Source organism: Rhinatrema bivittatum, unplaced genomic scaffold, assembly GCF_901001135.1.
Source record: "Rhinatrema bivittatum unplaced genomic scaffold, aRhiBiv1.1, whole genome shotgun sequence".
In the NCBI taxonomy this organism is placed as follows: Eukaryota; Metazoa; Chordata; class Amphibia; order Gymnophiona; family Rhinatrematidae; genus Rhinatrema; species Rhinatrema bivittatum.
In genome coordinates, this window is record NW_021820631.1 from 210,421 (window position 1) to 233,480 (window position 23,060).

Genomic DNA, 23,060 nt, shown 5'->3' on the forward strand with positions numbered 1-23,060 from the left:
GGTTAAATATACATATATTCATAGAAATATTCAACAGAAAAAGACCAGGTGGTCCATCGAGTCTGCCCTGCAATCTTGTTTTGAATTTGAATTGCAGATCTTTAGTCTGGGTCCTTTCATTGTCACTAGGGTTTAATTGAAACTGATTAACCCTATGCCCCTTTGCTATAACTGTTGCGGTTCTGGCCACGAGCGCCGCGACCAGACCCTTACCTCCGTGTTTCTGGACCTGTTCCCGCTTTCACTGGTCTAGTTCCTGTCCTGTTCGACGGCGTCCCGGCGAGGGCCGTGCCACCGGGAAGCCTTCCATGGACGCCCTGTATCTAGGCAGGCACGCGTGCCACTTGGGCACTTTTCTAGGCCGTTTCTCGCCAGCGGTGACTCCGCCCAATTCCTGACGACAGACGCTGCAGCCTTGATAAGCCAGCCGCGGCCACCCAGTCTTTGCCTTGCAACGGGCTTAACTATCGGATCCCTGTTGCGCTGTGCCCCAGAGCGTCCTGCTTTGCTAATCGCTACGTTCCTGCTTGCCTGCTACAGTACCTGCTTGGTTCCTGCCTGCCTGCTACAGTACCTGCCTGGTCCCTGTTTACCTGCTACAGTTCCTGCCTGGTTCCAGAACCCGAGTCTTGCTACAGTTCCTGCCTGGTTTCAGTACCCGAGTTTTGCTACAGTTCCTGCCTGGTTCCAGAACCCAAGCCCTGTTACAGTACTGACCTACTGCCCTAGTCTGGTTCCAGTTCCCAGTCCTGGTCCACTACTGCCTACGTCCCAGCGGCCAGGCCCCTACGGGCTCCTCCCGGGGGGGCTTCGGCTTCCAAGGGTGAAGCCACCTAAGTCCCAGCGGTTGGGCTCCTACGGGCTCCTCCCTGGGGAGTACCAGCTTCCAGGGTGAAGAGCACCTCTACGTCCGTCCTGAACATCTGCCTCCCGGCCTGTGGTATACTAGAGACTTTTGAATACCTTTCCCAGTCTCCTGCAGGTTGGCCCAAGGGTCCACTAAACTGACATTCCCTAACAGATTGCAAGGCCATGGACTCGGCGGATGTGTCCGCTCCCTCGGACCTGCTCGGGATGGCCCAGCAGATAGGGATGTGAATCGTTTTAGGACGATTAAAATTATCATCCGATAATTTTAATATCGTCTTAAACCGTTATGGAACACAATACAATAGAGATTCTAACGATTTATCGTTATAAATCGTTAGAATCGTGAGCCGGCACACTAAAACCCACTAAAACCCACCCCCGACCCTTTAAATTAAATCCCCCACCCTCCCGAACCCCCCCCAAATGAGTTAAATAACCTGCGGGTCCAGCGGCGGTCCGGAACGGCAGCGGTCCGGAACGGGCTCCTGCTCCTGAATCTTGTTGTCTTCAGCCGGCGCCATTTTCCAAAATGGCGCCGAAAAATGGCGGCGGCCATAGACGAACACGATTGGACGGCAGGAGGTCCTTCCGGACCCCCGCTGGACTTTTGGCAAGTCTCGTGGGGGTCAGGAGGCCCCCCACAAGCTGGCCAAAAGTTCCTGGAGGTCCAGCGGGGGTCAGGGAGCGATTTCCCGCCGCGAATCGTTTTCGTACGGAAAATGGCGCCGGCAGGAGATCGACTGCAGGAGGTCGTTCAGCGAGGCGCCGGAACCCTCGCTGAACGACCTCCTGCAGTCGATCTCCTGCCGGCGCCATTTTCCATACGGAAAATGGCGCCGGCCATACGCGTATGGCCGGCGCCATTTTCCGTACGAAAACGATTCGCGGCGGGAAATCGCTCCCTGACCCCCGCTGGACCTCCAGGAACTTTTGGCCAGCTTGTGGGGGGCCTCCTGACCCCCACGAGACTTGCCAAAAGTCCAGCGGGGGTCCGGAAGGACCTCCTGCTGTCCAATCGTGTTCGTCTATGGCCGCCGCCATTTTTCGGCGCCATTTTGGAAAATGGCGCCGGCTGAAGACAACAAGATTCAGGAGCAGGAGCCCGTTCCAGACCGCTGCCGTTCCGGACCGCCGCTGGACCCGCAGGTTATTTAACTCATTTGGGGGGGGTTCGGGAGGGTGGGGGATTTAATTTAAAGGGTCGGGGGTGGGTTTTAGGGGGTTTTAATGTGCCGGTTTTGCGATTTTTTAGATTTTTAGATTTTTCACGATTTTTCACGATATTTTACCCCCCCAAACGGCAACAATACGATTCCCTCCCCCTCCCAGCCGAAATCGATCGTTAAGACGATCGAGGACACGATTCACATCCCTACCAGCAGATGCTGCAGCACCAGAGCTGCATTGATACACTGGCAGCCACGGTGGAACGGCTATCCTCACGCCTGGAGTCCCTGCCTCCTCCTGACAGGGTCCCAGAGGGACACAGCTCTTCTGTGACTCAGCTACCGGCACCTTCCCGCTACGCTGGAGATTTAAGGACCTGTCGCGGTTTCTTGAACCAATGTTTTGTACGGTTCTCTCTGCTACCTCCGCAGTTCCCCTCGGATGCGGTGAAAGTGGCGTACATCCTGTCCCTGCTTGATGGGAAAGCCTTAATATGAGCTTCTCCCCTTTGGGAAAACAATGATCCTTCGCAAACGAACTTACAACAGTTCATCTCGAACTTTCGTCAGGCCTTTGATGAGCCCGCCCGAGTAGCCACTTTCTGTGGGAAGATTTAAGAATCAAATTGGGAGGTGAAGGAGGATTGAACTAATTTCAGTCTACATAATCTGAAGAATTTGAGTACGTGGGAGAAGAAACATTTCATTGTAAATAAGGAGAGCTTCCAAAATGATTGAGACTTTGCTAGAAGACGTGAAGTCACAAGTTTATTCTCTCTGTTGTCTTATATTTTATTGCTGCTAATCAAATATGAGAAGTGTAAATAATATTCAGTCATCTGAGCAAACTATCATAAAGAAGTTGGAAACCATTCTTCACCTGTGGGTTTATTGGATACAAAGATAGTGTAAATTGGCAGGCTGTAAAGTAAAGGATGGAGACAGGGCTTGATTGCAAAGAAGCAGGGTATAAGAGCTATTGTTCATCCCCACAACTGGCCTCAGAGACTAAAGCGCTCCGTGGAGCAAGGGAGAGGTATATAGTAGAGGTGTTTCAGCAGAATGGGTCCATCTCTAATTTTTTCTATGTGCCCCTGGGTGCCAGTTAAAGGATCTGTCCCATCCAGGGGTTACATATGCATAAATGCTAGACCTCAGTTGTCAGTGATATATATCAGCCTTTCAACTTCTATGGACATCAAAATTCACTGTTTGGATAGAGATCTCTGACTGTCTTTGTAGAAACTCTGCGGATTTTGAATACTTTTATGCATCAGTTTTCAAAAAGTGCTCAATTCTTAAATTAGGATCCTAAAGTTAGGTGAATTTTCAGCCAAATTTAAGAACCTAAGAGGCTAATATTCAGTAAACTGCTGTGCAGCGAATTATATGGGTAAAGTTACACACACAAGTTTTCCCCGATATTCAGTATGACCTTTCCAGATAAATCTACTGCTGAATATACACAGATAAAATTAAATATATTACTTTACCCAGATAAAGTTAGTGCATCTGTTTTATGTCTTACCCACATAACTTTAATCAGACAGCATTCATTATGTTCGCTCACCGCCTAAATTTTAGCCCCAACCCCCAGAGTTCCTCCAGTGACATCACTTTTTATCCAGATATATTTTGTGTGCATAATGAGTTACCTGCACAAAATGAATGTGGTCTGCCAGGGGGGTAGAATTTTAAAATCGTAGCTTTTGTCTGAATAACACCAAAAGATACCAGGACAAAAGTACTGAATGTCAGCTTCCTAGGTTTTCAGCTGAAAATTCACCTAAATTTAGGGCTCCTAATTTAGGTGTCCTAAATTTAGAAATGAAATTTATTTGCTTAGATTTAGGAACCTAAGACCTGGATTCATCATTTTGCTACAAATTTCACATGAATAGTGCCCATAAAAAAAAGGGGAGTGGTTTGGGTAATTTTGGAGATAGCGCAACATTTTACTGCATCACAGATGTATTTTACCACAGTGCATGATAAAATTATTGCACCTGCAAGCTGAGAAGTGCTCAGGCTGGTGTTTCTATGTTTTGGGCTGCTCCTGGCTAGAGAGAGACTATTTACAAGGTTCTCATATAAGTAAACTATTTATACCACTGTAGGAGTGTCAACTACTAACTCGGGGTGAGGTTTTGGTGGTGGTCTAGGGTTTAGGGGCAGTTTTACATGCACAATCAGAGGTACGAACAGCACAGTACACATCAGTGAAGATTTGATGTGATTTGGAGTGAGGAAAGGTACACAAAGATGAGATTTGTACATTGTACTCTCAACCTAGTTTGATGCACTCTCTACCTAGCTGCTATCATGCTAGGTCAAGAGTACATTATACAAATCTCATCTTTGTGTACCTTTCCTCACTTCAAATCACATCAAATCTTCACTGATGTGTACTGTGCTCTTCATACCTTTCATTGTGCATGTAAAATTGCCCCCCATAACTTAGGTCATTACCAGAACCTCAGCTCGAGTTACTAGTTGACCCTCCTACAGTGGTATAAAAAGTTGACTAATATGTGTGCCTCCCCAGAGGCTGGCTTTCTCTCTCTCTCTCCCTCCTCCATTCCACTCCCCCCTCTCCTGCCCAAAACAGGATTTGCGGTTTTTAGCACAAATCCTGTTTAGGGCATATCACACATCATAACGCCAGGAAAAAAGGTGTAGTTATTTCCAGCGTTAAAACATGCAATAACATGCATTATGCTATTGCATGCAAAGTTAAACACCCCTCATTTTCATAAACTCCACTCAAACTCTTCCCTTTTGATTACATTTTTAGAATTTGCATACACATCTCGTAATGCATTATTTATTGCATGAGTTAAGGTGTTGTCACAGGCATTAGGGCCCTAATGCGATTTGATGAATGACCCTGTAAGTTAGGTGCCTAGTGCTGAAAATCAATGCTAATTGTAACATTTTTCTCCACCCTAATTCTGCCTCCATACCCACCTACATTTTAGGTCCCTAAATATAGGCACTCATCCCTAGTCATTTTTTAAAGGGACTGATTTAGGTGACTAAGTGATAAAGTTAAGCACTTCAACACTTTGAAAACTGACCCCTTAGTGTCTTCCTTTTTCATAGCTAGGACAATTTATAAATAATAATAGCAAATGTTTGTGCAGATAAATATGGTTCTTAACAATGTTGCTGAAGTGTGATTATTATTGACTATTGTTAATTAATCTTTCCTTTTTTATCTTTATATAATAGCAAAGCATGCCTTTAAAATTGAAGAGTACAGCTTTTCTCAGTCAACACTTGAACAGGTATGTTACAACCTTGTTTTATAGATTCTAGAAAGGAAGGTATTGAGAATGATTTGTATACTCAATGGCATACAGAACAAAAGCCAAATTGGCCAGATTGGTCTCTTGTGAGTATGTAATGGGAAAAAGCTCCCAAAGTTTGATTCAAGTCCTCAGTAAACCCAGAGAATAGGGAGGCCAATATTCAGCTGCTGTGCGGATCTGCAAGTTGGCCGGATACTCTTATTTGGCTAACTTAGCTGGGATCGCTGTGGAATACCTGACTATCTTAAAGTCAGCCAAATAAGTTTATCCGGCTAACTTTAGGATAGCCCTGTGGCCTGAAGAGTGTTAGCCAGATAGGTTATCCCGCTAACTCAACTCCTCCCCCTTATGTCCATTCCCTGCCCCTAACTTATTCAGTTAAATACTTATCCAGCTAAGTGGCATCCATTGACTGTAGCTGGATATTCATTGGCGCCATTTAGCCAAATAAGTCATACTTATCCAGCTAAGTACCATTCTTCAAAGCTAGCAACCAGATGGGCCATTCGTTGTGAACGTGAAGCACATGGTGAAGGTGATTTTTGATTTAATTTTAATTTAATTTCATATTTTATTCCGCTGTTTGTAGCTGGTCAGTACTTCAAAGAAGATTACCTAGTGGATGGTTAATCAAATTAAATCATTATGTGATAGGTCAGGAAGCACTAGGAGTCATTATAGTAAAAGTAGTTTACATGCATTGTGGTGTGTTCATACAGTAGAGAGGATTTACAAAGAGCAATAGGTAACAGTTGTTCTATACAAATGAACAGCTTATTCAATTAATTATGCAATTATTTACAAAGAATAGCTAATTTGCTTAATTTGGCAATTATTTACATCCAGCATGTGCTTGAAATATGACTAGTTTGTGTGCTCTGTAGTGCGTGGATACATTTAGGTTTTTGTGAGTTGACAGGAAGATAAGGGTAATACACTGTTCTAGTGGGTGTTAGTCTGGTGGGTAAATAGCCATGGGCCCAAAATTGAAGGTTGGCTGTTTAAGTAACATTAGCCGGATATGACTTATCCGGCTAAGTTACAAGGAATGTTCAGTGGCATGGCTATGGTACAAACCGCTACTTAGCTGGATAGGTTATATGTAGCTAAGTTAAACCTACTTTTTGGCAGGTATAACTAACCCACACTACTTAACCAGCTAGGGCTAAATATCACCTCTTAGCCAGACCACCCAGATCCGCCCACTGCCCTCTCACTTTCAAGCCAGCTAAGAAATAACCGGATAAGTGAATTATCCAGCTATCTAGCATCCGTGCATTTGAGTAGCCCACTAGAAAGCCAGATAAGTCTTACTTATCCGGCTATCGAATGCTGAATGCACTTTCAATATCAGGCCCCATGTTTTAGTTGATGTCGGAAATCCATGTAGTCATTGATTCCTTGCAGATTAAGGAGGAATGAGTTCCATAGTTCTGTACTATTCCTGTGAAGATTTTGGTTCTGGTTGTTTTTAGTTGAAGAGTTTTGAGGGGTGGAACAGCTAGTTGTTTTTGGCTTGAGCAGTGATTTTTTTTTTTTGTGGGTGATATTTTTTTACCTTCGCAGTTATGTGGGGGCCAATGTTATTAAGTTCCCTCAATTTGATGGTGAGAATCTTGAATTTGATCCATAGGGATATGGGCAGCCAGTGTAGATAGATTAAGATGAGGAAGGCATGTTCCTATTTCCTGCTACCTGTGATAGTTCTGGTAGCTGCATTTTGGATTATCTGCAGTTTGTTTATTGTCTCTTTAAGTAGACCTTTATAGATGGCATTGCAATAGTCTAGATGCGTGAGCAGCATTGCTTGCATGATTGTTTTGAGATCACCTGATTGTGGAAAGAGGCATAGTTGTTTCTCTGAGGACAAGCAGGATATTAATCCTCGCACATGGGTGACATCATTGGATGGAGCCCGGCACGGAAATTTGATCTCAAAGATTCTAGAACTTTCAAACATGCCCTACTGAGCATGTGCAGCTGTAGTCATCACTTTGCCCCCTAGGCAGAGTCCCTCAGCTCTCTTTTTTTCCGTGGAGCCTTGTGGTCCCAGGACCTGTGTGTCTCAAGGTATTCAGCTTTGCTCTCTCCTCACAGTTTTTACAAATGATTTTTTTCTAGAGCTGCAGCTGTTTTCTTTCCTTTACCTTATGGTAGTTTTATTTCTTTTCCCTTTCTTCTTCTTTCCTTTGTCTGCCAGCGGCATGGCAGGCCTTAGTCTCTGTGCAGTCTGCCAGAGTCTATTTCTATCGCTTATTAAAAAAATATATATATACTGCACCCTGCAGTTTAGAATCTGTGTCCTCTCCTTACTCTGTCTGTTTTTGTACCTTTATCAGGTACTGGCAGAACTGACTGACTGAATCCAGTCCATGGCTGATCCATGTAGGCCGCTGAGCCTGGGGACTCGCCTGAGTTCTACCTGGGCAGGAGTTCCATGTCATTTCACCGATCGATTGGCATCGATAGAAGTTCATTCAGTGCAGAGATCGAGGACCACAGAGTTCCTGTGGGGAGGGGGACAGCTCATCCTCCCCACATTCAAAGAAACTAGTCTTCACAGGCTGGAGCCCTGGATGACGTAGGCTACCCTCCTGCTTGCCAGTGAAGGCAGTGCAGTCTCCTTGTGAAAGAGGGTGATCAGGAGCCTGGGCAAGCAGCTTGCTACCGCACCTTCAGTGCCATGCCCAGTAACGTATGCTCATGCACATCTGTGACCAGCGCACCGTTGATCTGAAGTATCGATGTAAGGACCACGTCAGGGACCAGGACTGCTATTGAGCGCCATGGTCATCCTTGATGCCATCGAAGTGCCGGGGTGCCCTCGATGCCATCAGTGTGCGTGACTACCCTTGATGCCGAAAGGACCTTTTGTGACATAGGCATCAGTGGACGTGGAGTCTCAATGCACCTTTGATACTTTCTGAGCTCAATGGGCATTTTTTTTTTATAAGGACCACTATTGCCAAGAATTCTTGCTTGTAGGACCCTACCTCAGTGAGGAGGGTTCTAATCCATCTAATTGGCGAGCATGCCTATCAGCCTATCGCCATTCCGTGGTTGAGGGAGTTGGAGGATGAGGGACCCCACACCAGAGGTGCTGTTATTTGGTTGCAAAGGCTTGGAAGCTATACTTCCCCATTTTAGAGATATTCCTGTCTGCGGACAGGAGAGTCCTGGTTCATTTATTTTTTTTTTTAATTAAAAACTTTTCTATACCGTCGTTTAGTGATGCACCATCACAACGGTTTACATTTAGGCACAAAATAGGTTTGGTTTGCTTTCTAAGTTATCCATGGGGTGCCAATATTTTACCGTTACATAGTTCATAATATACTCTGAGGGGCGGATTTTCAGACTCCGCGAATAGGCCTACTTTTGTTTGCGCTCCAGGCGCAAACAAAAGTACACTGGATTTTAGTAGATACGCGCGGAGCCGCGCGTATCTGCTAAAAACCTGGATCGGCGCGCGCAAGGCTATCGATTTTGTATAGCCGGCGCGCGCTGAGCCGCACAGCCTACCCCCGTTCCCTCCAAGGCCGCTCCGAAATCGGAGCGGCCTTGGAGGGAATCCTCTTACGCCCTCCCCTCACCTTCCCCTCCCTTCCTCTACCTAACCCACCCACCCGGCCCTGTCTACACCCCCCCTTACCTTTCTCCGGGGATTTACGCCTCCCAGAGGGAGGCGTAAATCCCCACACGTCAGCGGGCCTCCTGCGCGCCGGGCCGCGACCTGGGGGCGGGTACGGAGGGCGCGGCCACGCCCCGGACCGTAGCCACGCCCCCGTACCCGCCCCCACAACGCTGCCGACACGCCCCGAAAACGCCGCGACGACCGGGACCGCCCCCGACACGCCCCCCTCGGAGAACCCCGGGACTTACGCGAGTCCCGGGGCTCTGCACGCGCCGGTAGGCCTATGTAAAATAGGCCTACCGGCGCGCAGGGCCCTGCTCGCGTAAATCCGGGCGGATTTACGCGAGCAGGGCTCTTAAAATCCGCCCCAAAATGAGAAGTGTGTTTGAGATACTGTTTATATGATACTGTGGTAATCATATGTGATAACTGTTTTAATTTAAAATTTAATTATGATTAAAACAAAAAAGTAACATTCTGCTTTTTATAGGTGGCTTTCAGCTGTAGGAATTTGTTGTTATTCAGCGACCTCACTGTGAAATGCTTTTTTGAATAGCCAAGTTTTTAAGCTCTTTTTGAAGAGTTTTAGTTCTTTCATAAGTCTAAGCTCAAGTGGTAATGTGTTCCATAATAACGGTCCTGCCAAGGATAGCGCTCTCTCTCTAACTTGGGTCAATTTTGCTGTTTTGACTGATGGAATGGTTAGTAGTGCTTTATTCATGCAACAATTGTTCCATTTACTGGCCAGGTGGATGATAGTATTCTCCTATCGCTATACTCTTCCCTAACACACATGGGATGTGTACCCATAAAGATTCTATTGTGCATTTAGTCTCTTTCAGGATCCTTATCCTTTTGTCTTCCTAGACATAAAGCACCACCCTCCTCCCCCAACCAAGATGCTCCTCCCTATCATTGTGATATAATTTATAGCCTGGTATGGCACTATCCCATTGGTTATCCTCCTTCCACCATGTCTCTGAGATGCCAATTAAGTCTATCTCATCATTCACTGCTATACACTTTAACGCTCCCATCTTACTTCTTAGACTTCTGGCATTGGCATACAGACATTTCAAAGTACGATTTTTGTTTCCATTAACAACCTGCTTTTCAGTTGATAGGGATAGCACTGCCATGGATTCCTAAATCAGTGCTTTATGCATTTTTCATTCCAGTCTGTGCAATTTACCAGCGATACTGTCAAGACCACCTTCATCCTCTCCCTTCTGGACAGGAAGGCCTTGGTCTGGGCCTCTCCCTTGTGGGAGCGTGGTGACGTGCTTCTCCAGGACTTAACAGTAGTTTGAGAAAGCATTTAAGTTGGTTTTTGATGAACCAGGCTGGCTGGCCATGGTAGAATCAGATCTCCTGCACCTCCAGCAGGGTGCTCGAGTATTGATGGATTACGCCATCGAGTTCCTTACTATGCCCACTGAGCTGAATTGGAGAGAGGATAGCCTTCGGAGTATTTTTCTGGAAGGACTATCCTCACGGGTGAAAGACGAGCTAGCGGCTCAGGAGGTCCCCGAATGTCCAGATGCGCTCAAAGATTTGGCTGGGAGGATCGACCGCCGCCTCCATCAGTGAGCACAGGACCTGCAAACCCTGTGGAGGCAAGTAATGCTGGCCCCATCCTTAGCACATCCGCTTATTGAGGTACTTGCAACACCCCCAACCGCTGCCAGGCCCGAGGAACCTAAGCAACTGGGTCAGGGTCACCTCTCTGGAGGAGAGGCTCTGTCGCCGCACCTTGGGACTTTGCTTCTACTGTGCTGGGAAGGGGAACCTGTTGGCATACTGCCCCCAGAGGCCAAGAAACTAGCAAGCCTAGGAGCCAGTGTTTAGAGGATCTTATGCTTTACCACTCCTGCTCCCCAACTTAACCTTCCAGTATCTATCACTCTGGGCAACCACAAGTTCCCCACCCTAGCGTTGGTAGACTCCAGCACAAGAGGGAACTTTATCATGAAGGCCCTCGTGGACCTGTGGTTCTCCGAGAGCCACCCCTAGTTATCTTTTCCATTCACGGAGCACCACTTCCCAGCCAGATCACCACGGCCACACTACTTTGTGGCTCTGCACTGGGATCCTGCACTGGGAGAGTATAATCTTTTACATCATTGAAAAAGTGGTGAACCCCTTCATGCTAGAGTTACCCTGGCTGCAGCTCCACTCTCCTCAATTCGACTGGGGATCGCTTCAGCTGATGAGCTGGGGGGCTCGTGCCATGACTCAAGTCTTCTACGAATCAAGCTCCCATCAACTTTCCCCTAGCTACAACTTCGTTGGGACTGCCGCCTCAGAAGGCGGATGTGTTCTCCAAAAGCAGGGCCGAGATGCTACCAGCTCATTGGGCATTTGATTTGCCATTAATCTGGTACCTGGCACCAACCCTCCATGAAGAAGGGTATATTCCTTGTCAATCCCAGAGACTGAAGCTATATCTTAGTATGTCAAGGAAAACCTCGATCGGGTCTTTATCAGGCCTTCTTCATCTCCTGCTGGGGCAGGGTTCTTCTTTGTGTCCAAGAAAGACTGTTGTGTATGCCCTTGCATAGATTATCGGGGCCTAATCACGATAACCAAGAAAGATCACTACCCCTTGCTGCTCATTTTGGAGCTGTTTGACCACCTTCAGGGAGCTAAAGTGTTCACGAAGTTGGATCTCTGGAGGCCTACAATCTCATTTGGCTAAAGTAATATGACGAATGGAAGACAGCGTTCAGCACACAGGACGGCCATTATGAGTATTTGGTAATGCCCTTTAGCCTATGTAACACCTCCACGGTATTCCAAAATATGATGAATGAAATCTTTAGGGATCTTCTGTACGTCTGTGTCGTGGTTTATCTTGATGACATTATCATCTTCTCAAAGTATCTCCCTTCTCATCGTCAGTCGTTCATCAAGTTCTCCAGCGACCTCGGGCTAATAAATTCTATGCTAAACTGGAGAAGTGCATCTTCAAGAAGGAAAGCCTTCCCTTCCTGGGATATATAGTTTCCAGCAGCGGCTTCCATATGGATCCAGAGAAGGTCAAATGTATCCAGGATCGGGCCTCCATGCATTGCAGAGGTTTTTGGGCTTCACAAACTACTACCAGCACTTTATTCCCAATTACTCCCGGATTGCGACCCTCAACCACAGCACTCACCAGAAAGAGAGCCAATACCAAGGGTTGGCCTCCTGACATGGTCGCTGCATTTCTCAAACCAAAGCAAGCCTTTCTCCAGGAACCATGCCTCCACCGTCTGGATCCCACATGTCCATTCATCTTTGAAGTCGATGCCTCCTCCTTGGGCGTAGGTGCCGTGCTGAGCCAACAGTCTCTTGGGTGAAGATGCGGCAGGCAGCTGAGCGGGCGTTCTAGGTGTGTGCATGCATGACTCAGCCATATTTAAAAGGCCCGCAGCGGGAAAACCACCACAGCGCCTGTGGATGACGTCACTAGCTCTTCCCTACTTAAGGCTGGCCCAGACCTGCCTCAGACGCCTCAGCAATAGGTCCCACTCCTTGGAGTAGCTGTTTGCCACATTGGTACTGGTTCCTGATCCTGCTTGCATGCCTGATTCCTATCTTCGGTTGCTAGTTCCTATTCCTATTTCCTTGATGGTACCTCATCTGTCTTCATTCCTCTTGCTATTCTGCCCAGCCTTCCTCCTCCGGATTGACTCCTTGGTTTGACCTATGCATGGACCCCGGCTTCGTCTTCGTTTGAATTCCTGGCTTGACTTTGGACCCCCTTTGACTTCGTTGGTTTGCAGTATGCCCTGATCTCGGTTTGATCCTGTTCTGCTGTCTGCTGCCTGCCCCAAACTCAGTCTGGACTGACCTTGTCTTCTTTTTGTTGGCCTACTACTTCTCCGCACATAGGCCTACACCTAAGTCCAGCCGCCTCGGCACCCAAGGACTTAACCAGAGGGGAACGAGGGCTGGTTTTGGTGAAGTTCCCGTTGGGCCTCTGCTCCAGCCAGCTCCACTTGCCGATGGTGAGGACCTGCAAGGCACCCCTCTGTGAGTAGCATCAACCTCACCTCAGCCCGGGGGTCCACGTCCACAACATTCCTCTTTTATACCAAACGTTCTTCACCTTTTTTATCTGAATCAGACTATTTCTCTTCCTTCCTTCTCCAGAGCAGATTGTTGGGGAAGTAATAGGTCTTAAAATATTTGAATGTCTATCGGGTGCTCCTTATATACTTAGAGATCACTAATTCCTTTCGCCGATCAGATAGGTTGAGTGTTGTGTTTGGATGGCCATGCAAGGACGAGGTAGCCTCCAAGACTAACTTGGCTAGATGGATTAAAGAAACTATCATTTTGATATATTTGCTTAAAAGTTATCTAGTCCCAGAACTTTTTGTTAATCATTTAGAGTGTACGCATTAAGCGATCAAGAAATTTTACTAAACTAAACTTAACATGTGCTTTGGGCTTATTCTACTAGAGTGCAGGCATTTTCCTGGGCGGAAGCAATTGCGATAGCACAAGAAGCATTTGCAAGATGGCAACCTTGTCCTCTTTTCATTATTTCTTTAAGTATTACAGATTGAATTTGCACACTAAAGAGGATGCAACGTTTAGGGCAAGTGTTCTCAGAGAGCTCCTAAATTTCTGCCTCCCAGAGTAGTTGGGCTTTGGTACTTCCCACTAGTCTGGACTAGTGTAGCAGGTTGATAAGGAGAAATGTTCTTACTGTCAGTTTTCTTTCCTTGAATCCTGTTACTCTAGTCCAGGACCCTCCCAGGAAGCAGAGCCCTAATGCAGGACAGGAGATGTTCTTTCATATCACTTAAGAGCATTTTTGCTTCTATGCAGACATATCTTTAGAGATAGGTTTAAATTTGATCCTCAGGTTTTATGTTCTGGTTGTTTGTATTCTAATAGGTGGAAAGCTGGTTTTCTCAGAGAATCCTGTTCTGCATTGTTGAAATAGTTTCTACTTTTGGATATATTTTAATTTCATTCAGGGCTTTATTATTATAATACTTTTTTTTTTAGCTGCACCACACATAAGTAGTAGTGATGAAATTACAGGGACAATTATGTTCTGTGCCTCCATCAGCTGGCAGGGGGTAACAACCCAATAGTCTGGACTGGTGAAATAGGATACAAAGAAAGAAAAATAACATGTAAGAAGATTTATCCTTATGTGAATTTCTATGTAATAAATACATCATTAAATACATCATTAAATATTAAAAACAGTTTCTTCACAGAGAAAGCTAAGCAAGAGATGGAGTCAGTTGGAGGTCTTAGATGCCTAAATTTGGGAGTTAGGTCCCTAAATTATCCCTTTTGAAAATGTACCAAGTACCTACACTTAGCATCATTATTTCCCTAGAAAATTTAGGACCCTAACAAGAGGGTGGCTACAGGTACAGAGTCTGAATGGGGGAAAAAAACGAGATTCTTAGCATTGATTTTCAGCACATTTTGGCAATCCTCCTCTATTTCTCCTTGAAATGTAGAGAATACAAATAATTATCTCTTATGCCAACACCATGGAAAGTCATTGACAAGAGCAGATTGGGCTGTTGGGCATTTCCCAGTGGGCCATGGCAGACCCACTCCCTTAAAGGTGCAGGGGCATGTGAGCCATCGAGAGGAAAGAGGTGGCATTCATTTGATTGCAGGCATAGCACATCCTTGAAAGGGACCATTCCCCTACTTGCACATTCTTGAAACTGGAGACTAGTTCCTCCTCTTGACTAGTTCCTATATAAATTTATTTATTATTTATTTAACAGTTTTATATACCGAAATTCTTGTAAGGGTTTACAAATCAGTTCGGTTTACATTGAACAGAAACAGTGCTTCGGTAAATGAAAGCAATTACATAGAACATTAACATTAAATGCCAGCTTTGTCCTCCCATCTTTGTATGGAAGAGTCCCATGGAATTCCATAGCATGTTTACTTTTTTAATTGTTTCAGGCTCCTCCTATCTTTGGTGAAAGTAAACAGAGTGCACTAAAACTATCTTTCTCATTGCATCTAGGTTTTTGTTGAGTTGACAAAGGAACAGCAAGAAGAAGATGGCAGTTTTGGAACTCTGAACAGTCGTCTTTGCTGGGAAAGAATGCAAGAGGACAGAGTACTTTTCTAAATGTTTTAATGACATGTAAATGACTTCACCACAGGAATTACAACAGAACTATTATCTTTCAGAAATATTAGTCTATCATGGAAAACTGTGACAGAACTCAATTTTTGTGCGTAAAGGCAGTGAAATGGTCAAAGCAGCAATAAAATGCTGCAAAATATATTTTCAAGGCATCAAATTCCACCCAAGCCTCAAATCAAAACCTTAGTGGCAGTACCCAGTAGTTGGGCTCTTTCATACAGTGTGCCTATAGTTATTCTGTAACTGACAGAAGAAACAGAAAGGAAGCAGAGAAGGAAGAAGTGGGTTATTTAACCCATCATTATAGGTCTACACCTATAGCTCTATCTAAAATACGTTGTGCGCTTTGGGAATGTACACAGAGAATGGGAAATTGTACTTTCTTATCATTACAAAAGACCCTGCTGATACCATAAGCTCTGCTTTTCAGAATGGTTCTTATCATTCTGTGCCTATGACAAAACTCCTTGGAAAGTAAGATCCAATGGATATATTCCACTTTGAGGCTTAGGCATCAAGGTTTCTTTTCTGTTTGTTGTCCCGTGTTTGGCTGTACTTAGGCTGGCTGGTATAAAAGACCCATCGCTTCAGCTTCCTGCAGTTTTCCAAGTTTCTCTCATAAATGGTGAAGCAAAGCATTGACCTCCTGCAGCCTAAAGAAGAGAATAATATTGTCCTCAGAGCTACTCTTCAGCTGACATCACAGTACTTGCATCTCTTCCAAAGTGCAGTGAGTACAACACTACTAGCCTCCGCCAAGCTGGAATACAAGTTCACTAAACATAAAGCCACATCACCACCTATGCCTGTATTTCCTCATTGTATTTCTATAGCTGCATTTCACCTCAGGATCTTCAGGGTAATAATCAACAACAACAACAAAAAAATGTAAGGGATTTGACCCAGCCTGCAGTACTGTGCATTGCTATGTGGAAGACCCAGTTTAGATTTGTATTTTCACCTGCTGCTGCTTGGGTAGTCCAGGGATGGAGATACTATGGGATTATTGTCCCCAAGCTCCCCAAGCAGAAGTCTCAACCAATATGACAAAAGCAACATCTTACTGACTAGCTAAGAGTACATGTGCTGGGTTCTGGAAGAAGCTGTGTGTTTTTCTTCTCAGCCAGAGAAATTACTGTAGTAACTTGGCTAGACAGGAGGGGGGCTAAAAATGGGGGGAAAGCCCATGTAATTGTTCATAGCACCATAACCCCAATAAAGATTGGTTCCAGTTGGAAGCCAGAAAGAGCAGGAAGAAACAGCCTGGTTAACTAATCAAAGAAAAAGAAATATATTTCAGCTGCGGCCTTTAGTAGAGATTTAAAAAATAAGCAACCTTTTAATATTCCTGTACAGCCAAAACGTTCAAAAGAAAAGTTAAGAAAAATCAAATCATCCATTACGTATGCTGCCTTCTCATCTTCTGCAAGTACAAGCTGCTGAGTGATAAATCCAGGGGCACATGTTATTCTTTAAGAACTACGATACTCAGAGGCTGCACTGATGGGATACAAGATCCTGAAAATTTTCTAATTGACAAAGGACTATCCTTCAACCTGGGATAGGTTTGGACAGAATCAAGTACTCCTCTTCCTTGGTTATCTGGCATGGTATATAAGAGGTACTGAAGGACTTAGTGTATACCAGATTGCATACAATTCAACAACACAAATGCAAATAAAGTATATTAAAATATGTAAATAGACTGTATGATTCAAGTAGTTTACCTTTAGTGGTTAGAAGGAGGGAAAGAGCATAATTTTGTGATTGGCTTACAAATTATTTTTAATGGTGAAAATTATGTTGTTAAGAAATAGATTTCATGCTGTCAGCATTAATTTTCCAAGTTATTGTACCAAACACTCTTTTTCTTTATAACTTTAGTTTCCATCTGCATGTGTTTTTGTAAACATTATTAATATATATATTTTTTTGATGGTGTGATTTCACCATCATTGTCTTACAGGTAGATTTGTGAGTACAATTTTCAGATCTGTCCACTAACTTTCAATTTTTATTATTTAATTGATTTTTGCATTGGGAGAATAGTAGTGATTGCACTAATGTATTACTTTAATAGTATTCTGTTGCTGTAGTGTATTAACTTTGTTTCTTCATCTATTGCTGCTCTCCCACCACTGGCAGGAAGGAGAGGATGAATGCAAATTCAAGCACTTGGTTCTTCCATTACATGGCACAGAAGCAAAGAATAAAATTTTTCAACAAAATAAGTCCAAAGCTAAAGTCAACTAGTTACTGTTGTAGAAACCTGATGAAGCTCAACAAAAATTAAGCCACAAGTTCTCTGAAGAAGAATTGGCACTCTAATACTAACTTTTGGAAAGCCAAGCAGCATTCAGATTATCCAGGTAGAGGACTACTCCATGGAGAACTGTACTTGTGCTGGATTTAATATTCCATTCTTAATCACTAGTTACTAAACCTTTGTCACACAGAGAACCACACTAACAGCTAGCTAAGTCTGTCACCTAAATTCAAGTGTTCTTTTGAATTAACATTATTAATCTTGAATACAAGTCCTGCCTCCAATCCATGTTATCCTGGTGCAGAAGAGCCACATGAAGGAGCATCCTGAAGAGGCAGGTATTGACAATTCAGCTGCAAGACATATTTTCCTCCAAGGTTGTTATAACCATATAAATCTCTCTTTTGAAGTCACTACATTGTCTTCCTATCCACTTCTGCATACAGTTCAAGTTTCTATTATTCATTTACCTGAGCATTCACTCTGCAGCTCCTCATTCCTATTTATAACCCAGATCAATGCACTCTCCTGGATTTTGCCTCCCTGCCAGCAGATGGAGACAGAGAAGAAAAGCTTTACTGACACTGCTACTTATCCTAGTGTGCCACGTGCAGTCCTCCAGTATTTATCTGTCTCCAGCAGATGGTAGAGGTGTAAAACCTGCAGTCTAGACTATATTTAAAAAAAAGTATAAGAGCAATCCTTCCAGAGATTTGTTAGGTACCTGGTTGGGCCATACTCTCTGGTTGAGGTGGACGAGCAGGGAGTTGGTGAACCTTAGTGAAGGCTTGTCCCTGGACACTTGGGGGATTTCGGAAAGCTGGTGGTCTAGTTCCTTCTATTCCTTGGAGAGCACTTTGGATCCAGCAGTCTGCTCTGCAGCATGCAGGAAAGAATTTACTTTTTTTTTGTTCTGGGCATTAAAGTTTAATTTAAAAAAAAAACAGACAGATCACAGGAGTGGTGGCATCAGACTATAAATTGCAGTGGATCTCGGCTCTGGCTGCCCCTGTAAGTGATCAGGAATTGCTTGGAAAGCAGGTGGCTTGGTCCAGCCAATCTAGAACAAGAGTTGGATTTGGAAGTCCCCGACTGGGTGATAGTGACCACCAATGCAGTCTATCTGGTTGGGAAGTGGTGTGTCAGTGACAGGCAGTACAAGGCCGATGATCAATAGAGGAGGCATTGTGGTCTTTCAGTCAATTAGAGATGAGAGCGGTGCACTTAGCATTACTTTCTACCATAGTTGCAAGGTCATGCAGTATGTGTTCTATCAGACAATGCAACGATGGTAGTTTATATAAACTGGCAGGGAGGGATCAAAAGTCAAATGGTTTCTTAAGAAACTCAGGAGTTGGTTCACTGGGCGGAGCAGCACCTGGCAGTCCTGCAGCATTTCACATAGTTTGGGTAGACAACATGCAGGCAGATTTCCTCAGTCGGCAAAAGTTGGAACCCTGGAGAATGGGAGCTATCAGAGGAAGCAATGCACCTCATTCAAACCAGATGGGGAACACCCCATATGGATTTAATGGCATCAAATCAGAATGCTAAGGTGTCTCAATTTTACGGTCTCAGGCGAGAACACGGAGCAGAAGGAATCCACATTCTGGTTCTACCCTAGCCACTGAGGATTTTTGTTTGTGTTTCCTCCATGACCATTGGTGGGCAAGGTATTAGTGCATATAGAGATACACCCGGGCAAAGTGATTCTAGTGGCTCCAGAGTGACTTTGTTGACCATGATTCACAAGTAAACTTGACAGTGGATGGGCCATTAAGGTTCAGTCACTTACCAAGGGTGTTTTGTCAGGGTCCAGTATTTTCGGATCAGATGCATCACTTCTGTCTCGCGGTTTGGCTTTTGAAAGGAAACGCTTAAGATGAAAGGGTAATCCTGAAGATGCATTGTCATCGTACTGCAGGCCAGAAGACCGTCCACATCCTTGGCCTATATTAGGGTATGGAGGGTTTTCAAGGCTTGGTGTATTGAACAGGACATGCAGTCTATTCGGGCTTCCGTTTCCCATATCTTGACTTTTCTGCAAAAGGATCTGATTAAGAGGCTAGCTTTTAATTTCCTTTGGGTGTAGGTGGCAGCTTTAAGCTGTCTTCAGGGCAAGGTGTAGAGTGTGTCCCTGGCTTCTCATCCGGATGTGATTTGTTTTCTTCAAGGGGTAAGGCATTTGCGACTTCCAGTGCAAAGAATATGTCCCTCATGGAATCTTAATTTGGTTGTGAAGGTGATGTGGAGGTTCCGTTCGAACCACTGAAGAGAGTGACTCTAAAGGATTTAACCCTGAAGATTTTTTTTTGGTGGCAATTTGTTTGACCAGAAGAATTTCAGAACTTCAGGCATTGTCTTATAGAGATTCATTTCTGCAGATTACAGTATCTGAGATATCGTTGCGCACAGTGCCCTGTTTTTTGCCGAAGGTTGTTTCTGCCTTTCATCTTAGCCAGACAGTGGAACTTCCCATTTTTCCAAATTTGGTTTCATCCAAGCCACATGCAAAGGAACTTCATGTGCTGGATGTACAGCAGACGTTGTTGAGGTATCTCAAGGTGACTTATTAGTTTCCAGAGATTGGATCTCCTCTTTGTGCTTTGGAATGGGCCAAGGAAGTGGTGCAAGGCGTCCAAGGCTACTGTTGCATGTTGGCTGAATGAGGCAATTAGGTCTGTGTACATTTAGAAGGGTCGACTGGTACTAGAGGGTCTAAGGGCTCACTTGATTCGGGCACAAGCGACCTCCTGGGCCAAGTGTCAACAGGTGTCTCTGCATGAAATCTGTTGGGTGGCAACTTGGAAGTTGTTACACACTTTCACCAGACATTACTGGTTGGATGTCCAGCCACCGGATTCCATGGGGTTTGGAGAGAGTGTACTGCGAGCAGGGCTATCACATTCCCACCCAGTTTAGGGAGTTTGGGTACATCCCAAGAGTCTAGACTGATCTTGATTATGAACAGGAAAGGAAAACTGGTCCTTACCTGCTATTTTTCATTCCTGGAATACCACAAATCACTCCAGAGCCCTACCCGGTTAGGAAAGTCCACTTGTATTGGCAGCATGTAAATGATACAGAGTTGCCTGTTGAGTTAAATGGTGTTCTAATTTGTGTTCTTGGAACTGAGTTCCGATTTGAGTCTTCATCTTCCTCCTACTCATTAAAGGGGGTTGGGGTCTCAGTTATGGTTATAGATATCCCCATCTTGTCTTTGGTACAAGTCATACTGAGGGGACTACAGGTGACACACTAGGTTAAACAGCAGTGTCAGTAAAGCTTTCCTTCTCTGTCTTCATCTGCTGGTAGGGAAGCAAAACCCAGGAGTCTGGACTGATCTGTGGTATTCCAGGAACAAATTAGCAGATAGGAACCAATTTTCCTTTACATATTTTCCCCTACCTCCTTAACATCCTCTTCCTGAATTCATTGGGCAAATTGCTCTTATCTCTGTCCTACTTCTCCCTCGCCAACTCCTGATTCCCTGCTTTTTACCTTGCTTCACCATATGCCTGGAACAGCCTTCTTTAGTTGATATGTAATGACCCCTCATTGTCCATATTTAAATCCCACTTAAAATCTACCTTTTCAGGCTGCTTTTAATCTTAAAATCCTGATCATGGCCTTGCTGATTTTAATTATTTTTTTAAAATAAAAGTTCCAGAATCCTTTATTGTCTCCTCTATGTGTCTTTACAAGACTGAAAGCTTCACAGAGCGAACAGTGCTGTATGCGTCTTGTAAGGCTATAGTAATGATAAGCACAGGAATCAGAGTAAGAAAAGGAGTTTTCTTCACCATATGTTCTATTCTTCTCCTTTCTCTCCTTCACCAGTTTACTCCTCATTCCCCTCCTCTACCATTTCTCATAATACTTTCTTCTGAAAGTTCATTAAGCCAAGGCCCAGTTTTATACGAGCCTTTGATGGCCATTTTTGTGGTGGGGAGTGCAGTCAGACATAATATGTAGCAACAGCAATGAAGACACCTCAGACAGTATTCATGGTGAAGCGTGCTCCCGGCTTCTGGGAAGCCTGCCCTTTTATTGTAAAATGATCTCATAGCATTGCATAGGATACATACGTCACATATTTTCTGTTACAATGTTTTCCAGATGTAAATGTTTGAGCTGACCTTTTACTAAGTAGGCGCAAGTGGTCAGTAGGTGCAAGCGGTCAGTCTGCAGGCAGGGAGGGGGGAGGTCATTAGCTGGTCGTGAGGCAATTGTACTGAGCTATCTAGGTGTAAAAACCACATAAATGCAAGTAGGTCATGAACTGTTCTGGGGCTGCAAAAAGCTTGCACTAGATATGTTTACTGCAGACTGGTTTCCTGTTAGAGGAAGGCTGTTTTTACTTGCTAAGCCCGCTGCGGTCGGAGCATGACATTTTCTCTGCACTAAGCGTAGGCCCAAGGAAAAGACCGTTAGATGTGGCGATATACTTTAGCCCTCTGACGTGGCCTGCCCACTGCCAAAGAGCCAAACTCCTAACCCCCACAATAATACACAGCAATCAGCCAGTAGACACTTCATTCTTTCCAAGGGGATTTTACTTCACCTATGCACACAAATATATCATGGTGTAAAACATATTTTCTACCTATACTAAGCCTAGGAATTTCCCCCAACTAATCTGTCCATCTTATTCATGTGATGCATTTATTGATAGAATGGGCTGAAATCTTTATGCCTTAGATTAACTGCTAACACACTGCCCTGCCATCTTTTCAAGCTCAGCTAATAGTGGTGTACATGTATGTATAAAATTATGTTTATTTTTGTATCAATTTTAATGAGCTATCACTCTTTTTGTCTCGCTGATTTTAACAAAAAAAAATGTTAGTGTCTCACACACAGCTTTTTTGTAAGTTAAGACCGTATAATTCTGACTTTAGGAATTAGATACATTGTGCTTGTAACCTCTCAAAAATATCAAAATAGGAAAAGTCTGGTGCATTTTTATCAAAATATATTGCTGGCTACATACCTTGCCAAAAGATTTTAAAGTCCTCTTATAATTTCTAAGACAATAATTAAGAAGATAATTTTTTAACAGCATGCATAAATTAGACAGCAAGTATGCACATAAGTGCAAACTCCTCCCCAGCTTTGCCCTGGAAATGCCTCTGCTCAGTCTGGATAAATTTATGCATGAATGTGATAGAAAAATTGATTCTTACCTGCTAATTTTCTTTCCTTGAGTCCTACCAAACCAGCCCAGACAAATGGGTTTTTCTCCCTAGCAGCAGATGGAGACAGAGAGGAAAAGCTCTATTGTACTCTTAGGGGTAGATTTTCAAACACGGCGCGTTCGTGTACTTTTGCTGGCGCATCAGGCGCAAGCAAAAGTACATGGGATTTTAGTAGATACGCGCGTAGTCGCGCGTATCTGCTAAAATCCTGGATCGGCGCGCGCAAGGCTATCGATTACGTATAGCCGGCGCGCGCCGAGCCGCGCAGCCTACCCCCGTTCCCTCCAAGGCCGCTCCAAAATCGGAGCGGCCTTGGAGGGAATCCTCTAACGCCCTCCCCTCACCTTCCCCTCCCTTTTTCTACCTAACCCACCCCCCCGGCCCTGTCTAACCCCCCCCCTTACCTTTGTCGGGGGATTTACGCCTCCCGGAGGGAGACGTAAATCCCCGCGCGCCAGCGGGCCCCTAGCGCGCCGGGACACGAC

At 44.6% G+C, this 23,060-nt stretch overlaps 1 protein-coding gene across 2 annotated transcripts in view; it reads left to right on the plus strand.

Moving 5' to 3' along the window:
* The window catches only part of LOC115081790 (ATP-binding cassette sub-family A member 5-like), a 230,039-nt gene extending 207,375 nt beyond the window's left edge, over positions 1–22,664 (plus strand). The window contains exons 15-17 of one of the 2 annotated variants that reach the window (XR_003853873.1): positions 5,268–5,323; positions 14,986–16,732; positions 17,257–22,664. Coding sequence is in view for 1 of the 2 variants with exons in the window: in XM_029586163.1 (XP_029442023.1) it covers positions 5,268–5,323; positions 14,986–15,093 (164 nt within the window). In the remaining variant the exon portion in view is untranslated. Of the gene's footprint in view, positions 1–5,267; positions 5,324–14,985 lie in introns of both variants that reach the window. The other variant, XM_029586163.1, reaches the window with a different exon arrangement.
* Positions 22,665–23,060: the final 396 nt, after the last annotated feature.